This window comes from Mesoplodon bidens (assembly GCF_964165515.1).
Source record: "Mesoplodon bidens genome assembly, chromosome: 18".
Taxonomy (NCBI): domain Eukaryota; kingdom Metazoa; phylum Chordata; class Mammalia; order Artiodactyla; family Ziphiidae; genus Mesoplodon; species Mesoplodon bidens.
In genome coordinates, this window is record NC_138175.1 from 13,965,079 (window position 1) to 13,985,623 (window position 20,545).

The 20,545-nt window shown below is 47.4% G+C and overlaps 1 protein-coding gene and 1 long non-coding RNA gene across 6 annotated transcripts in view; both read right to left on the minus strand.

Moving 5' to 3' along the window:
• Window positions 1–44: 44 nt before the first annotated feature.
• LOC308605440 lies at window positions 45–10,339 on the minus strand. The gene is made up of 3 exons (XR_014013689.1): window positions 9,462–10,339; window positions 8,974–9,127; window positions 45–328 (listed from the first exon to the last, which is right to left on the minus strand). It is a non-coding gene; the product is annotated as an uncharacterized lncRNA (long non-coding RNA).
• A 285-nt stretch (window positions 10,340–10,624) lies between these two features.
• Window positions 10,625–20,545, minus strand: part of ST3GAL2 (ST3 beta-galactoside alpha-2,3-sialyltransferase 2) — a 43,602-nt gene continuing 33,681 nt past the window's right edge. For all 5 annotated transcript variants that reach the window (XM_081215473.1, XM_081215470.1, XM_081215471.1 and 2 more), the window contains 5 exons: window positions 19,393–19,586; window positions 15,869–16,048; window positions 14,227–14,272; window positions 13,834–13,953; window positions 10,625–12,983 (listed from right to left, as the gene is read on the minus strand). In XM_081215473.1, coding sequence (XP_081071599.1) covers window positions 12,810–12,983; window positions 13,834–13,953; window positions 14,227–14,272; window positions 15,869–16,048; window positions 19,393–19,586 — 714 coding nt within the window. In that variant the 3' untranslated portion in view covers window positions 10,625–12,809. The remainder of the gene's footprint in view (window positions 12,984–13,833; window positions 13,954–14,226; window positions 14,273–15,868; window positions 16,049–19,392; window positions 19,587–20,545) is intronic.

The following is a 20,545-nucleotide window of genomic DNA, read 5'->3' on the forward strand; positions in this document are numbered from 1 at the left end:
TCTCTGGGATCACCATTGCTAGCAGCTTGGTGAACATTCAGTATATTGCCTTCTGTTTGCATATATCACCCCACTTTTCTTTTACAAAAATGAACATTCTACTCACGCTCTTGTGCAACCTGCCTTTTCACTTACCCGTGTATCTTGGACATGTGACATGGATGTGCCTCACTCTCAACAAGCATATTTCCAGTGTGTAGCTGCCCCAGCATTACATCATGGCTCCTAGTGATAGGCACATGGGGGCTTCCACTGTGTTGCTGCCCACGGTGAAAATACCAGTCCCGCTCCTCTCTGAGCCCAGCTGAGACTCACTCAGGATGTATACCTGGAAGTAGAGTTGTTGGGTCAGAGTGGGGACCCTTAACATTTTAACACATTGTTAATATAGCCTGCTGAGAAGTTTTTACCACTTTTTGTTACTGCAGTGATAACAAAGATACCTAGTACGTGCTTACCAACCCCCTCTATTATCAATTTTTAAAATTGCCAGTCTGAGTAGCAAAAATAGATTATATAACTGCTTTTTTTTTTAAATTTAGTGATGTTTGGCAAATTTTCAGTTTATTGGTATTTGTATTTTCTGTTTTGGCGTGTTGCCCATTCCTATCTCACCATTTTGCTACTGGCTTGTTAGTCTTCATTGAATTTTAGCCACCTTTCTATTTTAGGAAAATTAGACTGTCTTGAGTAGTGGACGTTTTCCTTTTTGTTTGTCTTTACAAAAGTTTGTCTTTACAAAATCATTTTTTCTTAATACTGCACAAAAGTTTAATATTGGTCAGAATGGCCATCATTAAAAAGTCTATAAACAATAAATGCTGGAGAGGGTGTGGAGAAAAGGGAACCCTCTTGCACTGTTGGTGGTAATGTAAACTGATGCAGCCACTATGGAGAACAGTATGGAGGTTCCTTAAAAAAACTAAAAGAACTACCATACGACCCAGCAATCGCATTACTGGGCATATGCCCGGAGAAAACCATAATTCAAAGAGTCATGTACCACAATGTTCACTGCAGCACTATTTACAATAGGCAGGACATGGAAGCAACCTAAGTGTCCATCGACAGATGAATGGATAAAGATGTGGCACATATATACAGTGGCATATTACTCAGCCATAAAAAGAAACGAAATTGAGTTACCTGTAGTGAGGTGGATGGGCCTAGAGTCTGTCACACAGAGTGAGATAAGTCAGAAAGAGAAAAAGAAATACTGTATGCTAACACATATATATGGAATCTAAACAAAAAAAATTCAATTCTGAAGAACCTAGGGGCAGGACAGGAATAAAGACGCAGATGTGGAGAATGGAATTAAGGACACGGGGAGGGAGAAGGGTAAGCTGGGACAAAATGAGAGAGTGGCATGGACATACATACAGTACCAAATGTAAAACAGCTAGTGGGAAGCAGCAGCATAGCACAGAGAGATCAGCTCCGTGCTATGTGACCACCTAGAGGAGTGGGATAGGGAGGGTGGGAGGGAGACGCAAGAGGGAGGAGATAACGGGGTTATATGCATATGTATAGCTGATTCACTTTGTTATACAGCAGAAACTAACCATTGTAAAGCAATTACACTCCAATAAAGATGTTAAACAACAACAACAAAAAGTTTAATATTGCTCAGACTTCATTATTAAGAAATCTGGATTTCATGCCATGGCTAGAAAACTTTTCCTCATCTCAGTATTATAAATTATTTACTCATGTTTTTGTAGGTTTTGAAGTGTCGTTTTGCCTGCCTGATTTGCTGTGAGCGATTACGGTTACCTGCGGGTGAGTAGGTGTGTGGGCTGGAGCCAAGACTGAGCGACAGGGTCCAGCTGGGATCGGGTGTGAGAGAAAGTGAGATTGATTGTCCTGGGGGTGCAGCAGGTACGGTGACTGCAGGTGTGTCGGGGGCGCATGCAAGCCACTGGTGCGGGAAGGGGTTCTGAGAAGAAAAGTGGGAGCGAGAAGTGGAGCAAGTTTCCAGAGAGGCCGGGACAAGGCGAGGTGGGGTAGAGAGGAAGCAGTGCGAGGGGTGCTCGGGAGACAGGCAAAGAGGGAGAGGAGGTCGTGTGCAGTGCCAGCATTCCAGATAAGCGACACCCACTTTGACCCCAAAACACAATAGTGATACAGAAAAGGTAAAACTAGAAAACAAAACATCGCCTGACCTGAAAAACAAGATGAATACTTCTGTGGACCAGTAATGGGGAAAAATGCAAAGCTGCGAGCAGGGCTGAAGCCAAAGCTTGCTGGGCTCCCGTCCGGGGACCGAGCAGCTGCAGGCTGTTAGGTCCCGCTCAGCAGAGGGGCCGGGAAGCGAAGCGCTGCACACAAGACCAGAACTCAAGGCAGCCTCGTCGCTTGGAGGGCGCTGGATTGGAGCTTCGCCTGCACACCAGCTGGACAGAGACTTTCATCAAGACGCAGGCCCAGAAAGAAGACAGGAGGATGCGGATCCCCCTGCAACCGGTAACCCACACCATCCTGTCAACTGCCTGCCTGGTCTGATATCCTCTGATCTCACTGAATCAGCACACTTGGCTCTAGAATAAGGGAGAGAGGGGCGGGGAGCTGGATGGAGCCAATTGCTAAATCCACCTGTGGGGCTTCCCTGGTGGCACAGCGATTAAGAATCCGCCTGCCAATGCAGGGTACACGGGTTCGAGCCCTGGTCCGGGAGGATCCCACATGCCGCGGAGCAACTAAGTCCGTGAGCCACAACTACTGAGCCTGTGGTCTAGAGCCCGCAAGCCACAACTACTGAGCCTGCGCGCCTAGAGCCCGTGCTCTGCAACAAGAGAAGCCACCACAATGAGAAGCCTGCTCACCGCAACGAAGAGTAGCCCCGGCTCGCTGCAACTAGAGAAAGCCTGCACGCAGCAACGAAGACCCAATGCAGCCAAAATAAATAAATAAATAATTTTTAAAAAGCAAACCCACCTGTGGATTGTGGGGAGAGAAGAAATTGAATGCAAAGAAAGACGCAAACAATAGAGGGAGGGTGGGGAGGGGCAAGATAGGGGTATGGGATTAAGAGATACAAACTACTAGGTATAACATAAATAAGCAGCCAGGATATATCGTACAGCACAGGGAAATACTTTAAATGGAGTATGATCTATAAAAACATTGAATCACTGTGTTGTACACCTGAAACTAATATTGTAAATCAACTATACTTAAAAAAAAGGTATCAAATTCACCCCAAATAAAATTTATTTTATGGAATGGCCTCATAAAACGCTTAGAGTATGTTTGGATGCTCAAAGAGAAAGCGAAATGATTACATTTCACTGAAAAGAGCAAGAAACTATGAAGTAAATTTGGACAGAACAGTGGTGTGCTGAAACTCACACAAGCTGGCTGGTAAATCACTGGCAGATTGAAACTGGCTGTGCTGGGAATATTTATACCACAGAAATCAGCAACACTATAAATCAGGGGTTTTAGTTTGTTTTCAGAGACAGTTTACCAGCATACCACTGGGCAGAAATAAAACAAGATTAGAAATTTTAGAAATGAGAAAGTTAGTCATTGAAATAAACTCAATAAATGGGAATCCTAGATTTTAAATCCTAATTATACTCTCACTTCAAGGACAAGAATAAGAACACAACCGAATTTCAGTAGATTCACACAATAAAACTATTTCTTGCTCCCATAAACTCTAAACTGGATGTTTCTGATTGGTTGGCTCTTCTGGACACTTTCTCCTGACTCTTTCCATTGAAAAGAGTGGGTTTTTTTTTTTTTTAATAGAATTGATTTTTTAAGAACAGTTTTAAGTTTATAGAAAGAAAAGGCAAAGTTACCTCATAGCAATAGAAGGATTGAACTCAGATCCTTCTGAATGCAGACACCATATGTTCTTTCTACGTCACCAAGCCTTCTCCCTGGAGAGAAGCCATGTTGCCAGAAAGAGCCTGTATTATTCTCAGGAGCAGAAACAGCTGTTAGATGAAAGGTGTTGTTTCTATATTCACGGGGAGCAGGCTGGTCCTGATACCCACAGTTCAGCAAGTGTAAGGGGAGGGGCCATCTTGCATTTTTGTGCGTTAGTTGTCACACAGACAAACTCACCGCAGAAGCTGTGATTTTTCTGGAAGGGTAGTGACAAGGAGCATTGATTCCTAATTCACTCAGAAAGGAATAATTTGATTTTTTAAAGTGTTTTAGGATTTCACCCTTCCCCTCACCAAGCCAGGAATGATGTTTTCCTACTTTGCCAAATATGTCACAGGCAGCAGTTCCTTGACTGCTGAATGGCAGCCCTCAGCCGTTCATTCCTCTGATGGGTAAAATATTTAATTGCTTCCTGCCCTTCCTCTAGCATCCAGCCAGAGTGCCAGCCAAGTGTGTATCCACCACCCCTGGTCAGGCCATAAATCGAAATGTTTCTCTCCAAAGAGCCCTCTGTGTTCAGACTGTATTACTGCTCACTCAAACATGGTGCCTCTTCCAGAGGAACACGCATCCCTGCTAGCCTGAGGCATGGACGTGGGACTTCTCTGACATCAAGGAAATGTGAACTTCTTGACAGAAGCATTCAGAGTCAGCCTGTGGCTCACCAGATATTCTTTTCCTGGCCCTGAAACAACAGATCCACCACAGACGGCACTCCTTTCTGTCTGGGTCCCAGAGTGACCATGATGAGCACAGCCCGTGATGGAAAAGTGGCTTGAGTGAGAAACAAATTTTGTTGTTTTAAGCCACTGCGAGTTTGAAGGGTGTTTGTTACTGTAGCACAACCTAGCTTATCCTGACCACCCTCCCTGCCTTGGAACGGCTGGTTCCCTGTCCCGTCACCCTAAGGTCAACCCAGATCATAGATACGCTCCATCTAGGTACACAAAATTCCCAAGCAGCTTCTTGATCCACTATTTCAGAGGAGAGAACAATTTCCAATTCCCAATTATTTTAAAAGCCTGCATCATGACAGAGAAGGGTTAAATAAACAACCACAAAAAATCAGCTCTGTGGAGACAGAGGAAAACAGAGGAAGAAAAAGGTGTCTGCTAGTATGTGATTAAACACCACACTTACCTAACTTTCCTTTCCAAGAGCTCACTGAATTTATAGGGAAGGAAGGAAAAAGGTATAAACTCACATGGACAAATAAAATGGAAGCAGTTACATTGGAAGAGGGAATTTAACAAAATGTTTAGAACACACAGAAAAATGAATGAAAAATCTCCAATGTTTAGTAATACAGGGAACTATATAGAGCATGAAAAAAATTCCAATCCAAAAACCAGCTACAAAGCTGATAATATTCTGTTTGAATATATCAAAGAACTACTACTTTTAGGGTTTTATTTTTAACATTTAGCTCTGTTCACTTGGCATTTTGGTGAATGGTTTAGGCTATGGATCTAATTTCATCTTTTTCCAGATGGTTATCTAGTTATCCCAATAAAATTTATTTAAATAATCATCTTTTCCTAAGTGATTTGAGAGACCATCTCTATTATAAACCAAATTTCCATGCAGACTTGGGTCTAGGTAATCAGACTAATGAAAGAGAATTGAGTATCCAGAAATACTCAAGTGAATATGGAATGTCACTTGACAGGGTGGTGGTCACCTTCAGGGGAAGGAAGGGGGCTGTGCTTGGCAAGGAAGATGGAACAGGGAGGCCTCTGGGGTGCTTGCACAACCTGAGTGGTGGCTACATGAGTGTTCATCTTAAATTAAGGAACCGCCATACTGTTTTTCATAGTGGCTGCATCAATTTCAATTTCCCCCAACAGGGCACAAGGGTTCCCTTTGTTCCACATCCTCACCGGCGCTTGTTATCTCTTGTCTTTCTGATAACAGCTGTTCTAACAGGAGTGTGGTGATATCTCATTATGGCTTTGATTTGCATTTCCCTGATGATTAATGATGTTGCATATCTTTTCATGTACCTGGTGACCATCTGTATGTCTTCATTGGAGATATTCATATCTGCCTATTTTTTAATCAGATTGGGGTTTTTTTGCTATTGAGTTATATGAGTTCTTTATATATTTTGGTTTCAGGTTTTACATTTAAGTCTAATCCATTTGGAGTTAATTTTTTTGAGTGGTGTGAGATAGGGGTCCAGTTTCATTCTTTTGCATGTGCATATAGAACTACCATATGATCCGACAATTCCACTTCTGGGTACACATCCAAAAGAATAAAATCACTGTCTTGAAGAGACATCTACACCCCCATGTTCACTGCAGCATTATTTACAATAGCCAAGACATGGAAATAATCTAAATGTCCATCAACACATGAATTAATAAAGAAAATGTCGTGCACATATACACAATGAAATATTCAGCCATAAAAAAGGAAATCCTGCCTTTTGCAACAACATGGATGGACACTGAGGGCATTATGCTAACTGAAATAAGTCAGATGGAGAAAGACAAATACTGTATGGTCTCACTTTTACATGGAACCTAAAAAAACTAAATTCACAGAAACAGAGAGCAGATTGGTGCTTGCCAGGGTGGGGGAACGGGTGAAGGTGGTCAAAAGGTATAAACTTCTAGTTACAAGATAAATAAGCTCTGGGGATGTAATGTACAGTGTGGTGATTATAGTTAACAATATTTTACTGTATGTTTGAAAGTTGCTAAGAGAGTAGATATTGAAAGTTCTCATCACACACACAAATATTTTAACTATATGATGTGATGTGTTAACTAATCTTATTGTGGTAATCATTTTGCAATATACACACACATAAAATCATTATGTGTATACCTTACATACATATATAAATTTCTATGTCAATTGTATCTCAATAAAGCTGGAAAAATAAAATTCTAGCTTTTCCAGTTCTTCCATATAACATGTTCAGTCACCTCTTTTTTCTTCAGTCCATTTTGATATCCAAATGCCAGTGGAAATTGCTTTTCCTTTACCACAGGAATTATATAATTCTATCTATTTATAATCTATAATCTATATGTATTATATAATATTCCATCTTTGCTTTACGAAATAAATGTCCATTATGGAGCTTTTAAAAAATAATAATTCATGAAGCTATATATTTTTGTACATTTATTCTTATGCTCTTTTCTGTTTATGCATTATATCCCACAACAAAAATAGTTTTAAAAAATTAATTTAAAAATGTATTAGTCAGGGGCTTCCCTGGTGGCACAGTGGTTGAGAGTCCACCTGCCAATGCAGGGGACAGAGGTTCGTGCCCCAGTGCGGGAGGATCCCGCATGCCGCGGAGCGGCTGGGCCCGTGAGCCATGGCCGCTGAGCCTGCGCGTCCGGAGCCTGTGCTCCGCAACGGGAGAGGCCACAACAGTGAGAGGCCCGCGAACCGCAAACAAAACAAAACAAAACAAACAAACAAAAAATGTATTAGTCGGGGGACTTCCCTGGTGGCGCAGTGGTTGAGAATCCACCTGCCAATGCAGGCGACACGGGTTCGATACCTGGTCCGGGAAGATCCCACATGCCACAGAGTAACTAAGCCCATGCGCCACAACTACTGAGCCTGTGCTCTAGAGCCCGTGAGCCACAACTACTGAGTCTGCACTCTAGAGCCTGCATGCTGCAACTACTGAGCCCACATGCCACAACTACTGAAGCCCGCACGCTCTAGAGCCCATGCTCTGCAACGAGAAGCCACTGCAATGAGAAGGCTGTGCACTGCAACGAAGAGTAGCGCCCACTTGCCACAACTAGAGAAAGCCCACATGCAGCAACGAAGACCCAATGCAGCCAAAAAACAAAAATTTAAAAAACCCCCATCATTTCAAAACAATGTCTTTAAAAAAAAAATGTATTAGTCATGCACCTCTATGCTTCAGAGCAGCACTATTGACAATAGCCAAGACCTGGAAACAACCTGAATCTCCATCGACAGATGAATGGATAAAGAAAATGTGGTACATACAGTGGAATATTACTCAGCCACGAAAAAGAATGAAATGCCATTTGCAGCAACATGGATGCAACTAGAGATTATCATACTAAGTGAAGTAAATCAGAAAGAGCAAGACATATACCGTATGATATCACTTATATGTGGAAGCTACAATGTGACAAAAATGAACATATCTACGAAACAGAAACAGACTCACAGACGTAGAGAACAGACTTGTGGTTGCCAAGGGGGAGGTGGGGTGCGAGGAAGGAAGGATTGGGAGTTCGGGATTAGCAGGTACGAACTATTATATATATAGAATGGATAAACAACAAGGTCCTACTGTATAGTACAGGGAACTATATTCAATATCCTGTGATAAATCATAATGGAAAAGAATATGAACAAGAATATATATGTAGGGCTTCCCTGGTGTCGTAGTGGTTGAGAATCCGCCTGCCAATGCAGGGGACACAGGTTCAAGCCCTGGTCCGGGAAGATCCCACATGCCACGGAGCAACTAAGCAAGTGTGCCACAACTACTGAGCCCATGTGCCTAGAGCCCATGCTCCGCAATGAGAAGCCCGTGCACCGCAATGAAGAGTAGCCCCCGCTCACTGCAACTAAAGAAAGCCCATGCACAGTAACAAAGACCCAAAAGCAGCCAAAAAACAAAAAATGTTAAAAAAAGAATATATATGTATAACTGAATCACTTTGCTGTATAGCAGAAATTAACACAATATTGTAAATCAACTATACTTCAATAAAAAATTTTTTTAATGTAGTAGTGATTGGGGCACCATCTTTAAAGAATTCTGGTGGCTGTTATGTGAGGGTCAGAAAAGAATGGATCTCAGTCTGACAAAGACGAGAAAGCCGTGCCTCCCCACCTGACACAGGGAGGCACATTTACCACAACAATCCAGTTTGGCAATTAGAGTTCTGACCTATAAACATTTGGGACAACAGTTAATCGACCATTAAGGTCCCCAGAAGTAAAACAGATGCTGGGCAGCCTACTAAGGTACAGCTTGATGTGTATGGGAGGGAACATTCTAGGAGTGCCGAGAAGAAACCTGAGTCACAGTGATGGGAATTTTTGGCTTCTTACCCAGTTCCCAGACCAAATCAGGTCACAGGCCTGGAGTCTTTTTCAAGGCGATCTCAGGGTCCTTTGAGGAACTATTCTCTGATGTAGCAGGTATGTAGTGTGGCTCATCCCCCAAGCTTTTCCAGAGGAACCTATTTCCTGGAGTGACAGTGCACTGGGGAAAGGAAAATACCCAGACCATCAGGAGTTATCAGACACTGGCTCTGAGACCCACATGCCAACGTAGTCCACCTTATTATGAGAGTTGGAGCTTACTCTGCCTAATGATAGATGGAGCTCTGGTCCAAGTCCATTTAATGGTGGGTCCAATGAGACCACAGACCCATTTTAAGGTAATTTCCTTAGTTTCAAAAGGAAAGAGAGATATTTACTACCTGGCAAAATCACTGTATTGACAACCAGACCCGTGGAGGGAAGGTGATTATGATGGGATGGGCCTAATAGAAGTTCCTGGAACTATCTCCAACATGGTAAGTCAAACTCAATACCACATTCCAGCAGGATTTGCAGAGATTGGTGCTGCCATCCAAACTGAGCTATGGAAGGGTGGGTGACTTCTTCCTCGGTTCATTCACTCACCATCTGAATCATGGAGAATGACAGTAGCTTATTGCAAAGGTAAACAAGTGGCAATGCTAACCTATGGTTCCAGATGTGATATCTTTGCTGAATCAAAGCAACACAGTCCTTGGCCAACATTAAAAAAAAAAAAAAAAAGACACATGATTTGGTGAGACTCCTGATTCTGGAGGTAACAGGTACAACATCTGGAGTGCTGCTCCCACAAAGTGTGGTGACCCACAACCCATAAGACTGGGGCCCAGATAAGAAACAGTTCTCGGAAGCCCAGGCTATGTGCACGTCATCTGGACGCTGGACCTTAGCACTCAGCCAACCAAATGCTATTGGAGAGTGTCTGTGGCAAAGAGAGATGTCATATGCAGCCTATGGTAACTCCAAATAAGAGAATTACAGCCCAGAGTCCTAGGGTTTTAGAAAAAGACCTACGCCCTCCTCCACCAAAAAGTATTCTCCATTTGAAAAGCAACTCTGGGCTTGCTCTTGAGCATTGACAGAAACTGGATTGCAGGACACCAAGTGACTACAGACTCTAAGAGAGGTCCATCGTGAGGCCCACATTATCTGATCCACCAGACTATGAAATTGTACATTCAGTGGCATTCCGTTGCATGATGGAAGTGGGCTTGAGTGGGTCCAGACAGCCCAGTTAACAGCACAGGCAGTTACCACAGAGCCCTGTGGCACCAGCTCCTACCATTCTGCCAATTCCCTGCCAACCCACACCTATGGCATCATGGTAAGTTCCACAGAACCTGGAAAAGGAGGGGGGAAAAGCCCCATCTTGGTGCCTGCTGGATCTGCATGCTGTGCTGGCGCCTTGCAGTGGACAGTGTCTGCCCTGCTGATCGACTCAGGGGCCCTGAAGGACAGTGGTGAAGGCCACCTTCCCAGAAGGCATAGCTGGCAGCTGGGGGTTGGGAAGCCTCACGTATAAGGAAAGGGTGGGAGTCGTGCCCTCCCCTCTTCACATCCACCCACAACAGTCTTAGCCATTACGTGATCACAACTTCCCACTGACAGATACACCTTTTCACCAGCAAACACATTTCAGAACAAACAAACGACTATATAGTTTCTTTGCTCTTTTTAATTCAGAAAGAGAAAGGGCAGAAAATAAAACAACATTTGTTTAAATAATTGTTGTAGAAAAGAAGATCTGGGCCGGATGCTGGGACCTACCTCTTCCAGAATGGGGATTTATTAATGTTTTAAACAAAACAAAATCCAAACAAAAGGAGAAAAAGGAACAGAAAAGAAATAAATTATTCTGCTCAATACTGTTTGGCATATTGCATTGTTTTTTCATCTTTGAAACACTCAAAAGAGCCTCTTCAGGAAGCACTGAGATGAGACTGGCAAGAATACCTGGTACCTTGACTCTACAATGACAGCGGGAGGTGGTGAGAGAGGCGTTCCGCTAAAGGCCCCCCTAACCCACCCGCATTCTTTACTCCTCCTACTTCTGGAATTGGGAAGGGACAGACTCAAGCTAAGTTCTCAATATATTAACTTTTGGGGGTGCCCAGTGCCCTGCCCATACCCTCTAATACACTCCCCCGCTGGCTACTGTTCCCCCAGCCAGCTGCAGGAACTACACCAATGGCCAGGAGGCTGCCGGGTGGTATCAACTCACCAAGAAAAAAGGGTGCTTTTTGTGTTCGTCACTGTTGGGAAGGGGGATCCTTTTAGTGGTTTGGAAGCTTCACAGAAGCCCTTTCACTTCCCCAACCTTGAAAGGTGAGAACACCTTCAGCAGCCTCCTCTAGGGACTTAAGCTGGGTTCAGTCATGCAAGTAGCTTCCAGCTGTAACCTCTGGTTGTTAGCTTCGCAGCCCTTCTAGAGCTGGAAATGGAAAGTGGGTTAGAGGAAAAAGGCAGCAGGTGAGCAAGGGGGAAGGGATGTGTGGGCAGGGGAGGAGGCATGCAGGGGCAAGTCTACTCCTCCCCAGCTATTTGCATGGCCAGCTTACTATTTGCAAAGAATCTGTTGGCCAGCCACCCCTAGTAACTTCAGGTTAGCTAAATCATGAGCCCAAAGCATCTCCAGCCTTCTTTCCTACGTGTTGCTCCCTCTCCCTAAAGCCAGACAAAGGGGGAAGGGCAGGGAGCAGCAGTGCCCCAATCACAGGGCAAGTTTTGATTTTTTTTTTCCCCCAGAGCAACAAGTAGGCTGGTGAGGGGGCCCAGGGCCTAGGGAGAGACACTTTAAAAAGGTTGTGGGCGAACAACAGGGACCGAGGGTACTCGTGAGTGTACCTTACATCTGATGTGACGGGGCTTCCTTGTCTCCTGCCCTATTCTTACACCTGTGCTCCAGAGTTAAGCCCTAAGCGAATTCCGCCCCCAGCAAGACGTGAAAACAATTCTAGTTTTCTGGTGAGACACTAAATGCCATGGTCAGAAAGGCCATTCCATAGGGTGGCCAAAGGCGGGAGGGGAGGAGGCAGGAGGAGGGGACCCACGTACCCTCTGGATTCTCACCGCATTTCTTTGGTGGGTTTGCACTCACCCATCTGCGCCTGACCAATAAAGGAAATGTAGGGTCTAGTTCTCTCGGAGGTCCAGAGCGGTTTGGGAGGGCTCTAACTTTTCCCCTGGGGAAAAACGCGCTCCTTGGAAACCACCTGACCACCCGCCGACCACCCGCAAGCCTCCGCGAACGCCCCTCCGCCCGCCCCGAGGCCATGAGGGACCCCCGGGAAGGGGAGGCCGGGCCGCTACTGTCCCGCACCTTCCCCACCGTTTCCTCCTCCGCGCCCCCTGCGGGGTCAGGCCGGCCGGCGACTGAGCCGCCTCCGGCCGAGCCTGAGGAAAGTACTTCTTGGGGCCGGAACAAACTTTGAAAGCGTGAACTATCGATAAAATCCTACCCAAAAGCATACGGGAGTGGGGATTGATCGGCCGCCGGCCCGCCTCCGAAGGCCATTGATTGGAGGAGACGGGCCCCAGCGCCGGAAGTTCTCCTTGAGTCGCATGATTGGCTGGGAGAAACAGAGGCTCCGGCCGGTGGCAGCGCTGATTGATGCTAGGCCCAGGCAGCGCCGAGTCTCGTGATTGGCGGAGGATAGCCGGCGCTCGCTAGACTGAAGCATGATTGGTCCAACTGCGGCGGCGTCGCTCCCGATTGCCTGCTGACGCCCAATAGGGCGCCGCGCCCGCGCTTAGGCCACCACCCCCGGGCTGACCCTGAGTCCCGGCTGGAGCGCTCCCCGGCGCCTCGCGGTAGGGCCGGAAGAGTCACGGCTGGGTCTGGCTCAGTTCCCTCGGTAGACCTCGATCTTGCTGGCCTTGGCCAGCATGTCGATGATGTGGGCCTCGAAGTCGGCGTCATGCACGCCCGTCTTCCGGAACTCGCCCGCGTACCGGTTATTCTCCCAGTAGTGGTGCCAGTTGCCCCGGCTGTCGGCCCCGAACCCGTACACGTTCACCTGCGGGGGAGGGCGGCGCGGGTCACCCCAAGTCGGGGACCAGGGAGCAGAGGGCGCGGGAGAGCCTCGGGTCGTGGTGCGGAAGGAGAGGGGAGCCGCGACGAGCCGCCCCCAGCCAGAGGCCGGCAGCTCATCAATTTACAGCGCGCGGTTAGACCGGGAACACCCAGCCCTGAAGCTAAGGACACTGTCCCAGAGGGAGACTGCTGCTCCCTTCCGCTTCTCCTTCCACCCACCCTCTGATTACATCAAGAACACCTCAGTTTGGGGCTAGTCTGTGACAGCTCTCCAACCCTTGCTAACTGTTTTTTTAAAATTTAATGGAGTACTTTTATTGAAAGCTGGTCAAGTACCCAGTACCATACACTGAAGAGTTTACTGGCAAAAGTGGGTGTGCTGGGCATGAACACTACCGTGTATGGCACAGTAGCTCCCCCTGCTAGGAGAGATGGTCTCCTTGAATGACTGACCTACATTTTTAACACAGAGTAGGCCTGGGGGGTCCACAGCTGTGGAAGACACCATCCTGCTGAAACTTAACTACGTTGTTTCCATTCCACTTACGTTTATGCTTATTGTTTACGGCAAGTAATATCAATTATGGTAGTAGTATTCAATTTCCTTTTTAAATAAATTTAACGTTTCAATTAAATGGTTTCAGACTTGGTAAGATCATGAAAGTAGTTAAGTCTGGGAAATGCAGATCTATACCTTACAACCTAGAGATTGGGGGAATGAAAGCCACTTTGTTTTTCCCTGCAAAAACACATTCCCCTTGAGGCACTGCTAAGCCCCGACAAGGGCTGACTCCCTCTCGTCTATGAGTCCCGCTATTTTATCAACTACCCACCTCATCACACACATGCAGAGCAAAGAAGAGTACCAGCATCCCAGTGGAAGGGTACCGCCCATGATGCTCTGTCCACCTGTCGTGGATGTACTTGAAGAAGGCTGGGTTGTAGATCTGGACCTGGGAGGAGAAGATGGAATGAGCACATGAGGGCTTCTGGGGCCTGGAGGCTCAGGCCAGGCTCTGAGCAGCTTTTGCTGGTCCCTCCATGCTTGCCAGTGGACCTGTTCATCAGGGTTCTCTGGTTCCCGCAGCCTCTGTGTGGGGTCAGGCATACCAGCAGATGGGGACTCTGAAGGTTCTAGAAGGGTTTTGGGGGGTATCTGAACCACAAGGCCGGTCTGCACTGTTTCCTCTGGGGTGGGGATGAAGAAGGGGGAGGAGGAAACTTACCTTTTCTTTGTCCACTCGAAGGAAGGACTTCACTGGGGCATAGGTGCTGAAAGCAGAAAGAAAAATAACACTGAGATGGATCCGTGGACCCAGGGATGCCTTTTCTCCCACTGAGGCCCAAGTGATGACAGCCTCACGACAGGCTCCCCTGCTTCCAGACTGCTGTCCCATAGCACATCACTGCAGTTCCTTGCTCAGAAACCTTCAGTGGCTCCCTATGTCCTTCAAGATGAAATAAAGATGTTTTAGACAAGCACTGGGGCCTTCCATAACCCAGACCCAACTTTTCTTCCCACAAGGCTCTGCTGTGATCATCTCACACCCACCATGTTTGTGCTCTTACCTCTGCCCACAATAGCCCTCTTGCTACTCTCCTCATATTTGGCACAAAGCCCTCCTTCCCTATTAGTCAGCCATGGTGCCTGTAACCTACACTCCCATTTCTGAGTATCCACGGGACTTAAACTCTACAGCACTTATTTTAGCCCTTATGACTCGCAAACGTAAGATAAAGTCAGAAAACTTTATACTTTATACTTATACTTCCATGTTTAAAAAATACGTGGTGACAACAGGCAAAAGGTGGCAACAATCCAATTGTCCATTGACAGATGAATGGATAAACAAATCTGGTATATCCATACACTAGAATACTATGCAGCCTTTAAAAGGGATGAAATCCTGACACAGGCTACAACATGAATGAACCTTGAAAACATTATGCTACTGAAATAAGCCAGACGCAAAAGGACAAACACTGTATCATTCCACTTGTATGAAGTACCTAGAATAGTCAAATCATAGAAACAGAAAGAATAGTGGTTATCAGAGGCTGGTGGGAGGGGGGAATGGGGAGTTACTGTTTAGTGTGTGTAGAGTTTTCATTTGAGATAATGAAAAAGTTCTGGAGATGGGCTGTGGTGAGGTTTGCCCAGCCATGTGAATGTACTTAATGCTAATGAACTGTGTGGTTAAAAGGGTGTATTTTGTTACACGCATACATTTTTACACACACACACAAACCTTGGTGAGACAAGAGAGTAGATTAGTGGTTGCCTAGGGCTGGGGCAGGGAGGAGGGAGTGGGGGAGATGGCTAAGGGGTACAGGAGTACCTTCAGATTATCTTCATCTTTAGAACATGCATGTATTCTAAAATTAATTGTGGTGATGGTTACACAACTCTGTAGACATACTAAAAGCCCCTGAACTGTACATCTTCAATGTGTGAATTGTATGGTATGTGAATTATATCTCAATAAAGCTGTTAAAAAAAAAACTACTTGGTGAATTGAATTTCCTGAGGTTCCCAGCTGTGATTGGGCAACTGCCTCCAAAGAAAGTTCTCAGAAGGCAGAGCTCCCACAGTAGGAGCTACCTCCTAGAAAGGAGATCTGGAAAAGTGTCCTTCTCCACCTTTCTACCATCAGTGTGCTGGCTGCCACCATGCAGGGAGTGACCCAAAACAAGCTGTGGCCTCGGCTAACCACCGTTTTGGGCCCTCCCTACCACTGCTTCTCTCCTCACCTGCCCCTCTTGGCCAAAATATTCAATTAAAGGAATTCTAAGATCCGTTCCCTGGACAACTCCTCCCAAGGTGGGCCTGTCACCCATATCCCACTTCTAGCCAGCAGAGGAGCTCACAATCGGATCTGCCCCGTGGACAGGGCGCTGGCGATCCACAGTAGGTCCAGGGCTTTGAAGGGCACCAGCACGAAGCTGACGTTGGCGGGCAGGTTCTTGGCACTCTCGGGGTACATGAAATGGTGGGTGGTTCGGCTGCCGACATCCTGCTCAAAGCCCACGGTTGGCGCCTGATTCATCCTGCAGGGACAAGAGGGTGGCATGAGAAGACACCACTGTGGAAAACTGGTACAAGAGTTTTAGAGGACAGTTTGTTGCTGGCCACCAAACATGTAAATAGGTGTGCACTTACCCAGCAATTCCATTCTTAAAATTTATCCTATAAAAATGGCTGCATAAGTGTGCAAAGGATATCCACTGCAGTATTATTTACAATAGTGAAAAGGAAAACCAATCAAACACTAGAGAACTGGTTAATACATTTTGGTACATTCATGTAACAGAATAGCATGTAGTCATCAGAATGAACAAAGTAGATTTACATGTGCTGGTAAGAAATATGTCCTAGAGCTATTGAGTGAAAAAAACCAAGTGGCGTGAGGAATCTCACTTCTTTCCTTTTAACACATATCTTTTGAATACCTGTGCAGTCAGAGGAAATTACAACACAGAAAAGGAAAACTGAAAATTAGATAGTGTGATTCCATTTTTTGTGAAAGAAAAAAAAGAAAAAGAAAGGATAGAAGGAGAGGGGTAGAGAGAGAGAGAGAGAAAGGAAGGAAGAAAGGAAGGAGGGAAGGGAGGAAGAAAACTAACTTTTGTAAATGAATAGAAAAAAAATGGAAGAGTATTAAAATTTTAACAATGGTTACTCTTAGGGAATGGGATAATTCACTTTTTAAAAGTGTATGTTTTATTTTTAGCTGCGTTGGGTCTTTGTTGCTGCGTGCAGGCTTTCTCTAGTTGCGGTGAGCGGGGGCTACTCTTTGCTGTGGTGCGCTGGCTTCTCACTGCGGTGGCTTCTCTTGTTGTGGAGCACAGGCTCTAGGTGCGCGGGCTTCAGTAGTTGTGGCACGTGGGCTCAGCAGTTGTGGCTCGTGGGCTCTAGAGCACAGGCTCAGTAGTTGTGGCGCACGGGCTTAGTTGCTCCATGGCATGTGGGATCTTCCCAGACCAGGGCTCAAACCCATGTCCCCTGCATGGGCAGGCGGATTCTTAACCACTGCGCCACCAGGGAAGTCCTGGATAATTCACTTTTTAGTGCGTACATTTCTGGGTTTTTTTTTCCCAATAACAAGCACATATTACTTTTATAATTTTTTTTTAAAAGAAAAGACAGCCTTTCACAGCTTACAGCTCACCTGGCTGTTCTGTCCTCTTTCCTAGAAGATATGGAAGCAAGACAAGAAGCTGAAGCACCCCTTCGGCCCCCGGGCGGATGGCTCAGTTCTGCCCGTCTCAGCCACCCTGTCCCTGCACTTTAAGTTCTTGTCTCCCTTTCCACTCCAAGGCCAAGAGGGATGCCTGCGTTCTCACAGAGCCCGCCCTCAGCTGTCCCGGGCAGACGTGCAGTGTGGGGCTGTCTCTCCTCTGCTGTCTTAGAAGAACCTGGAACCCCAGAGCAATCCCCCCCTGCCCATTCCCCAGGCTGTGACACACCAAGAAGGCTTCTAACTCCTTTCAAGTGGTGCAAAACAGGATCAAAGCTCCCTTTTTTTTTGGTGAGCATCTTAAAAACAAGTGATCCAGCTTTAAACACAAAACTGTTGGCCTTTTCTGCTGTGACGCATTCTGAGGACATTCCTATCTTGTGTGGATCCCAATTCAGAATCATACCACCTAGGCGGGTGACTGTAACCTGGGCCTCCACTGGGGACACAGGGATCTGGGAGAGAGGGAGCAAAGTCTCCTCCACGTGCTCTCCCAGCTTTTTATGCCCGTTCGAACGTTCCCTGTCCATAAAGTGGCCAGCACCCCCTAGCTGGGCCCTGTGTCACAGGGGTCCCCCTACTGGCTCCCTTCTGCCCATCTCCCATTGATGGCATGATGTGGTGACAGTGTGTCCAGGATGCCTGCCCCACCCCCCCCCGCCACTGGTCGATGTGCTGTACCTCATGCCTCTCTGGTTCCCTTCCCTTGAGGGACTGGAGGGTACTTTGGGCTGGGAAACCAGGAGTGGCCTGATTTGGAACTAGAGAGTGAGTCTTTGTTCTCAGCCACTTCAGCTGCAGTCTGCTTCAAGCAGAAGCCTAGAAACTTTCCTGCAGCACCAACTGTGCTCTGGCCCCCGAACAGGGATTAAGATCCTGCCTCTCTTCTCCCAAATCCATTTCTTTAGAACTGCCAGTCTGCCTACCGTCTGGGTACTCCTCTGATGTCTTGGTCTTTAGGATTCAGAAATACTGTCTCCTAGAGGGGATGAGAAGTATTTTTCCCATTCATTAATAACAGTTTGCTGGGACTGCTACAGCTCCACACACAGCATTGGTCCTATTGTCACCAAAGCCACGGTCTGGATCTGCCTCTGCCATGACAGCCCTGGGGTCTGTGAGCAGGAACAGAGCAGCTGGAGAGGAAGCGTTAATGGGGATGGTGTTTCTCAGCTGGTGGCTGTGGGTGCCTGGATTTGGCCTAGCATCCCCCTCTCCCCCCACCCCTCAACCATTCTCAACATGAGAAAGGTTCTGCAAGGAATGTTGAAAGCCTCAGAGACATATTGCTGCCTTGGTGTTGCTATGGAGACAGCAACAGTTTCTAAGACAAAGCCCTTCCCCCTGCCTCCTGGGAAACCTGGTCTTTCTGCAGTGCTCATCTTAAAGAGATGCTTAGTGAAAACTGGGCATTTTCAGTATCTTTACTCTTAGGGCTCTTCCTCCACCAAGGAGTGGGATGGAAGGATCCCCACTGTGGCATTTCCTGCCGCAAGTCTAGGGAGGTAAGTCAGAAAACAAGGAAGTTCAGAAGCAGAATGAGCAGCCCATGTCCGGGTCACAAATCTACCTCTTGTCCCTGCTCACACTCGGGCTCCCTGCTCCTGTCTTCGTCTGGAATGAGTGCCCTCCCGGCCCTTCTCTGTTCCTCAACGCTGGGCACAGATGTTTGTAGAATGAATGAGCCCCTGCACAATCGAAATGCTATGAGGTAAAGGTAAGGGATGGGAGCCCAAAGCAGGCACCGACAGCTCCTTTTTCTGCCTAGGACGCCCCTCCTCTGGCAGAGGCATCACCTGTGGCTATTAAGCAAGACACTAGTTTGGGGCCCACACTCCTGGCCCAACTGCTAAAAGGGACCAGGCAGGTGAAAGGGCCTCTGGGGGGAGTTTTCACAAGACATCAGCCAGGAGTCTAGTTTCAGCTCCTTACAGAGGCATTCAGAGTTGGAAGCTGAGCGCGGGCCTCAAGCAAAGTTCAGAATGACAGTCCTGCCTCCTCAGCCACCCGACAAACACAAGTGAGAGATCTGAGCCTCTGTCACAGCACCCCCGGCAGCTGGCCGCTCCTACGCCGGCCGGACAAGGCCAAGGAGGCCAGGGCCCCCTCCTGGAGGCCGGTCCTGGGTCCAGCCTTGAGCTCCCTGGGACTTACCTCATGATGAAGTTGTGCCCGTCCACATCCGGCCCGTAGCCAGAGCCCCGCAGGTTGCCCGAGTTCCCCACCACAGCACAGCGCCGGCACCGGCGGGGGTCCCGGAAACGGTAGGGGTTCTCGCCTGGTACTATCTGGAACAGCTTCTCCAGCACCTCGTTGGTGTTGTGTGACTTGAACTGGGGCTGCAACATCTGGGGAGGGGAGGGGAGAAGAAAGCAGGAGGGGTGTGATCGGGAGGGGACTCCCACCTGCTCCCTCCCTGCCCTCACCCTCCAGGGTCCAAGCAGCGCAGGCCTCCTACCCGGGCTGTCAGGGGGCGGAAGTCCTCCCTGAGCTGTAAGGACCCTCCCCTTGTTCAACAACAGCGCAGTCTCCCTACCGAGACCAGACCAGGGAGGGCCCTGCTTTCGGGAGTAGCTCTAAGGTACTGGTTGGGCTTGGGGGTCAAGGTGCTAGTCAACACCTTCTCCAGGGATCTGCAGGCCTGTGCCGCGAAGCAGAGAGGCCCCTGCTCTGCTGTCCTCTCGGGGCAGCTCTGAGTCTCAGAGTCATTTTGAGGTGCAGTTAACGTGGAAAGCCCCGGGGAGCTTCAGGGGCTTATTCCCAAGCAGCCTGCAGGGGGCGCCCCTTGGACTCAGCCTGAAACTCCAGGCAAGATCCACAGGATATCAGGAGCCCTGAGCCCTGGGGAAAAGGCAAAGAGGCACAGATACTCTTTCAAAGTCAGAACAGCTGGAATGAAACCGGTCCCCCGCACCTCCCACCACCAGTGATGCAAGAGACCATGAAATGAGGCCAGGGCAGCACTTAAACGCCTGTAGTGCCAGGCAGGTAACATGCAGGAGTGAAGAGGCAGGTGGGGCCTACAGCCAACAGGAGCTCCCATCGAAAAGGGGTGACTTCAACCAATTGTTGCCTTGTGGGATTGTCAGCCCAGAGGACCAGATTTTCTGGTTTTTCAAGAGAAGCTGAAAAAACAGATGTCATGTGAAATATCCTGATTCCTAAATGATGGTAACTCATGCAAATAGTTTAAAAACATTGAGTGAGCTGGATTCGGCCCCTGGGCCACCATCTGTAAGGGCTTTAAAATGCTCTGTGGTCCGAGCGGTAACGGTAACGCTGCGGGTTTGCGGCTAAGCAGGAGCTG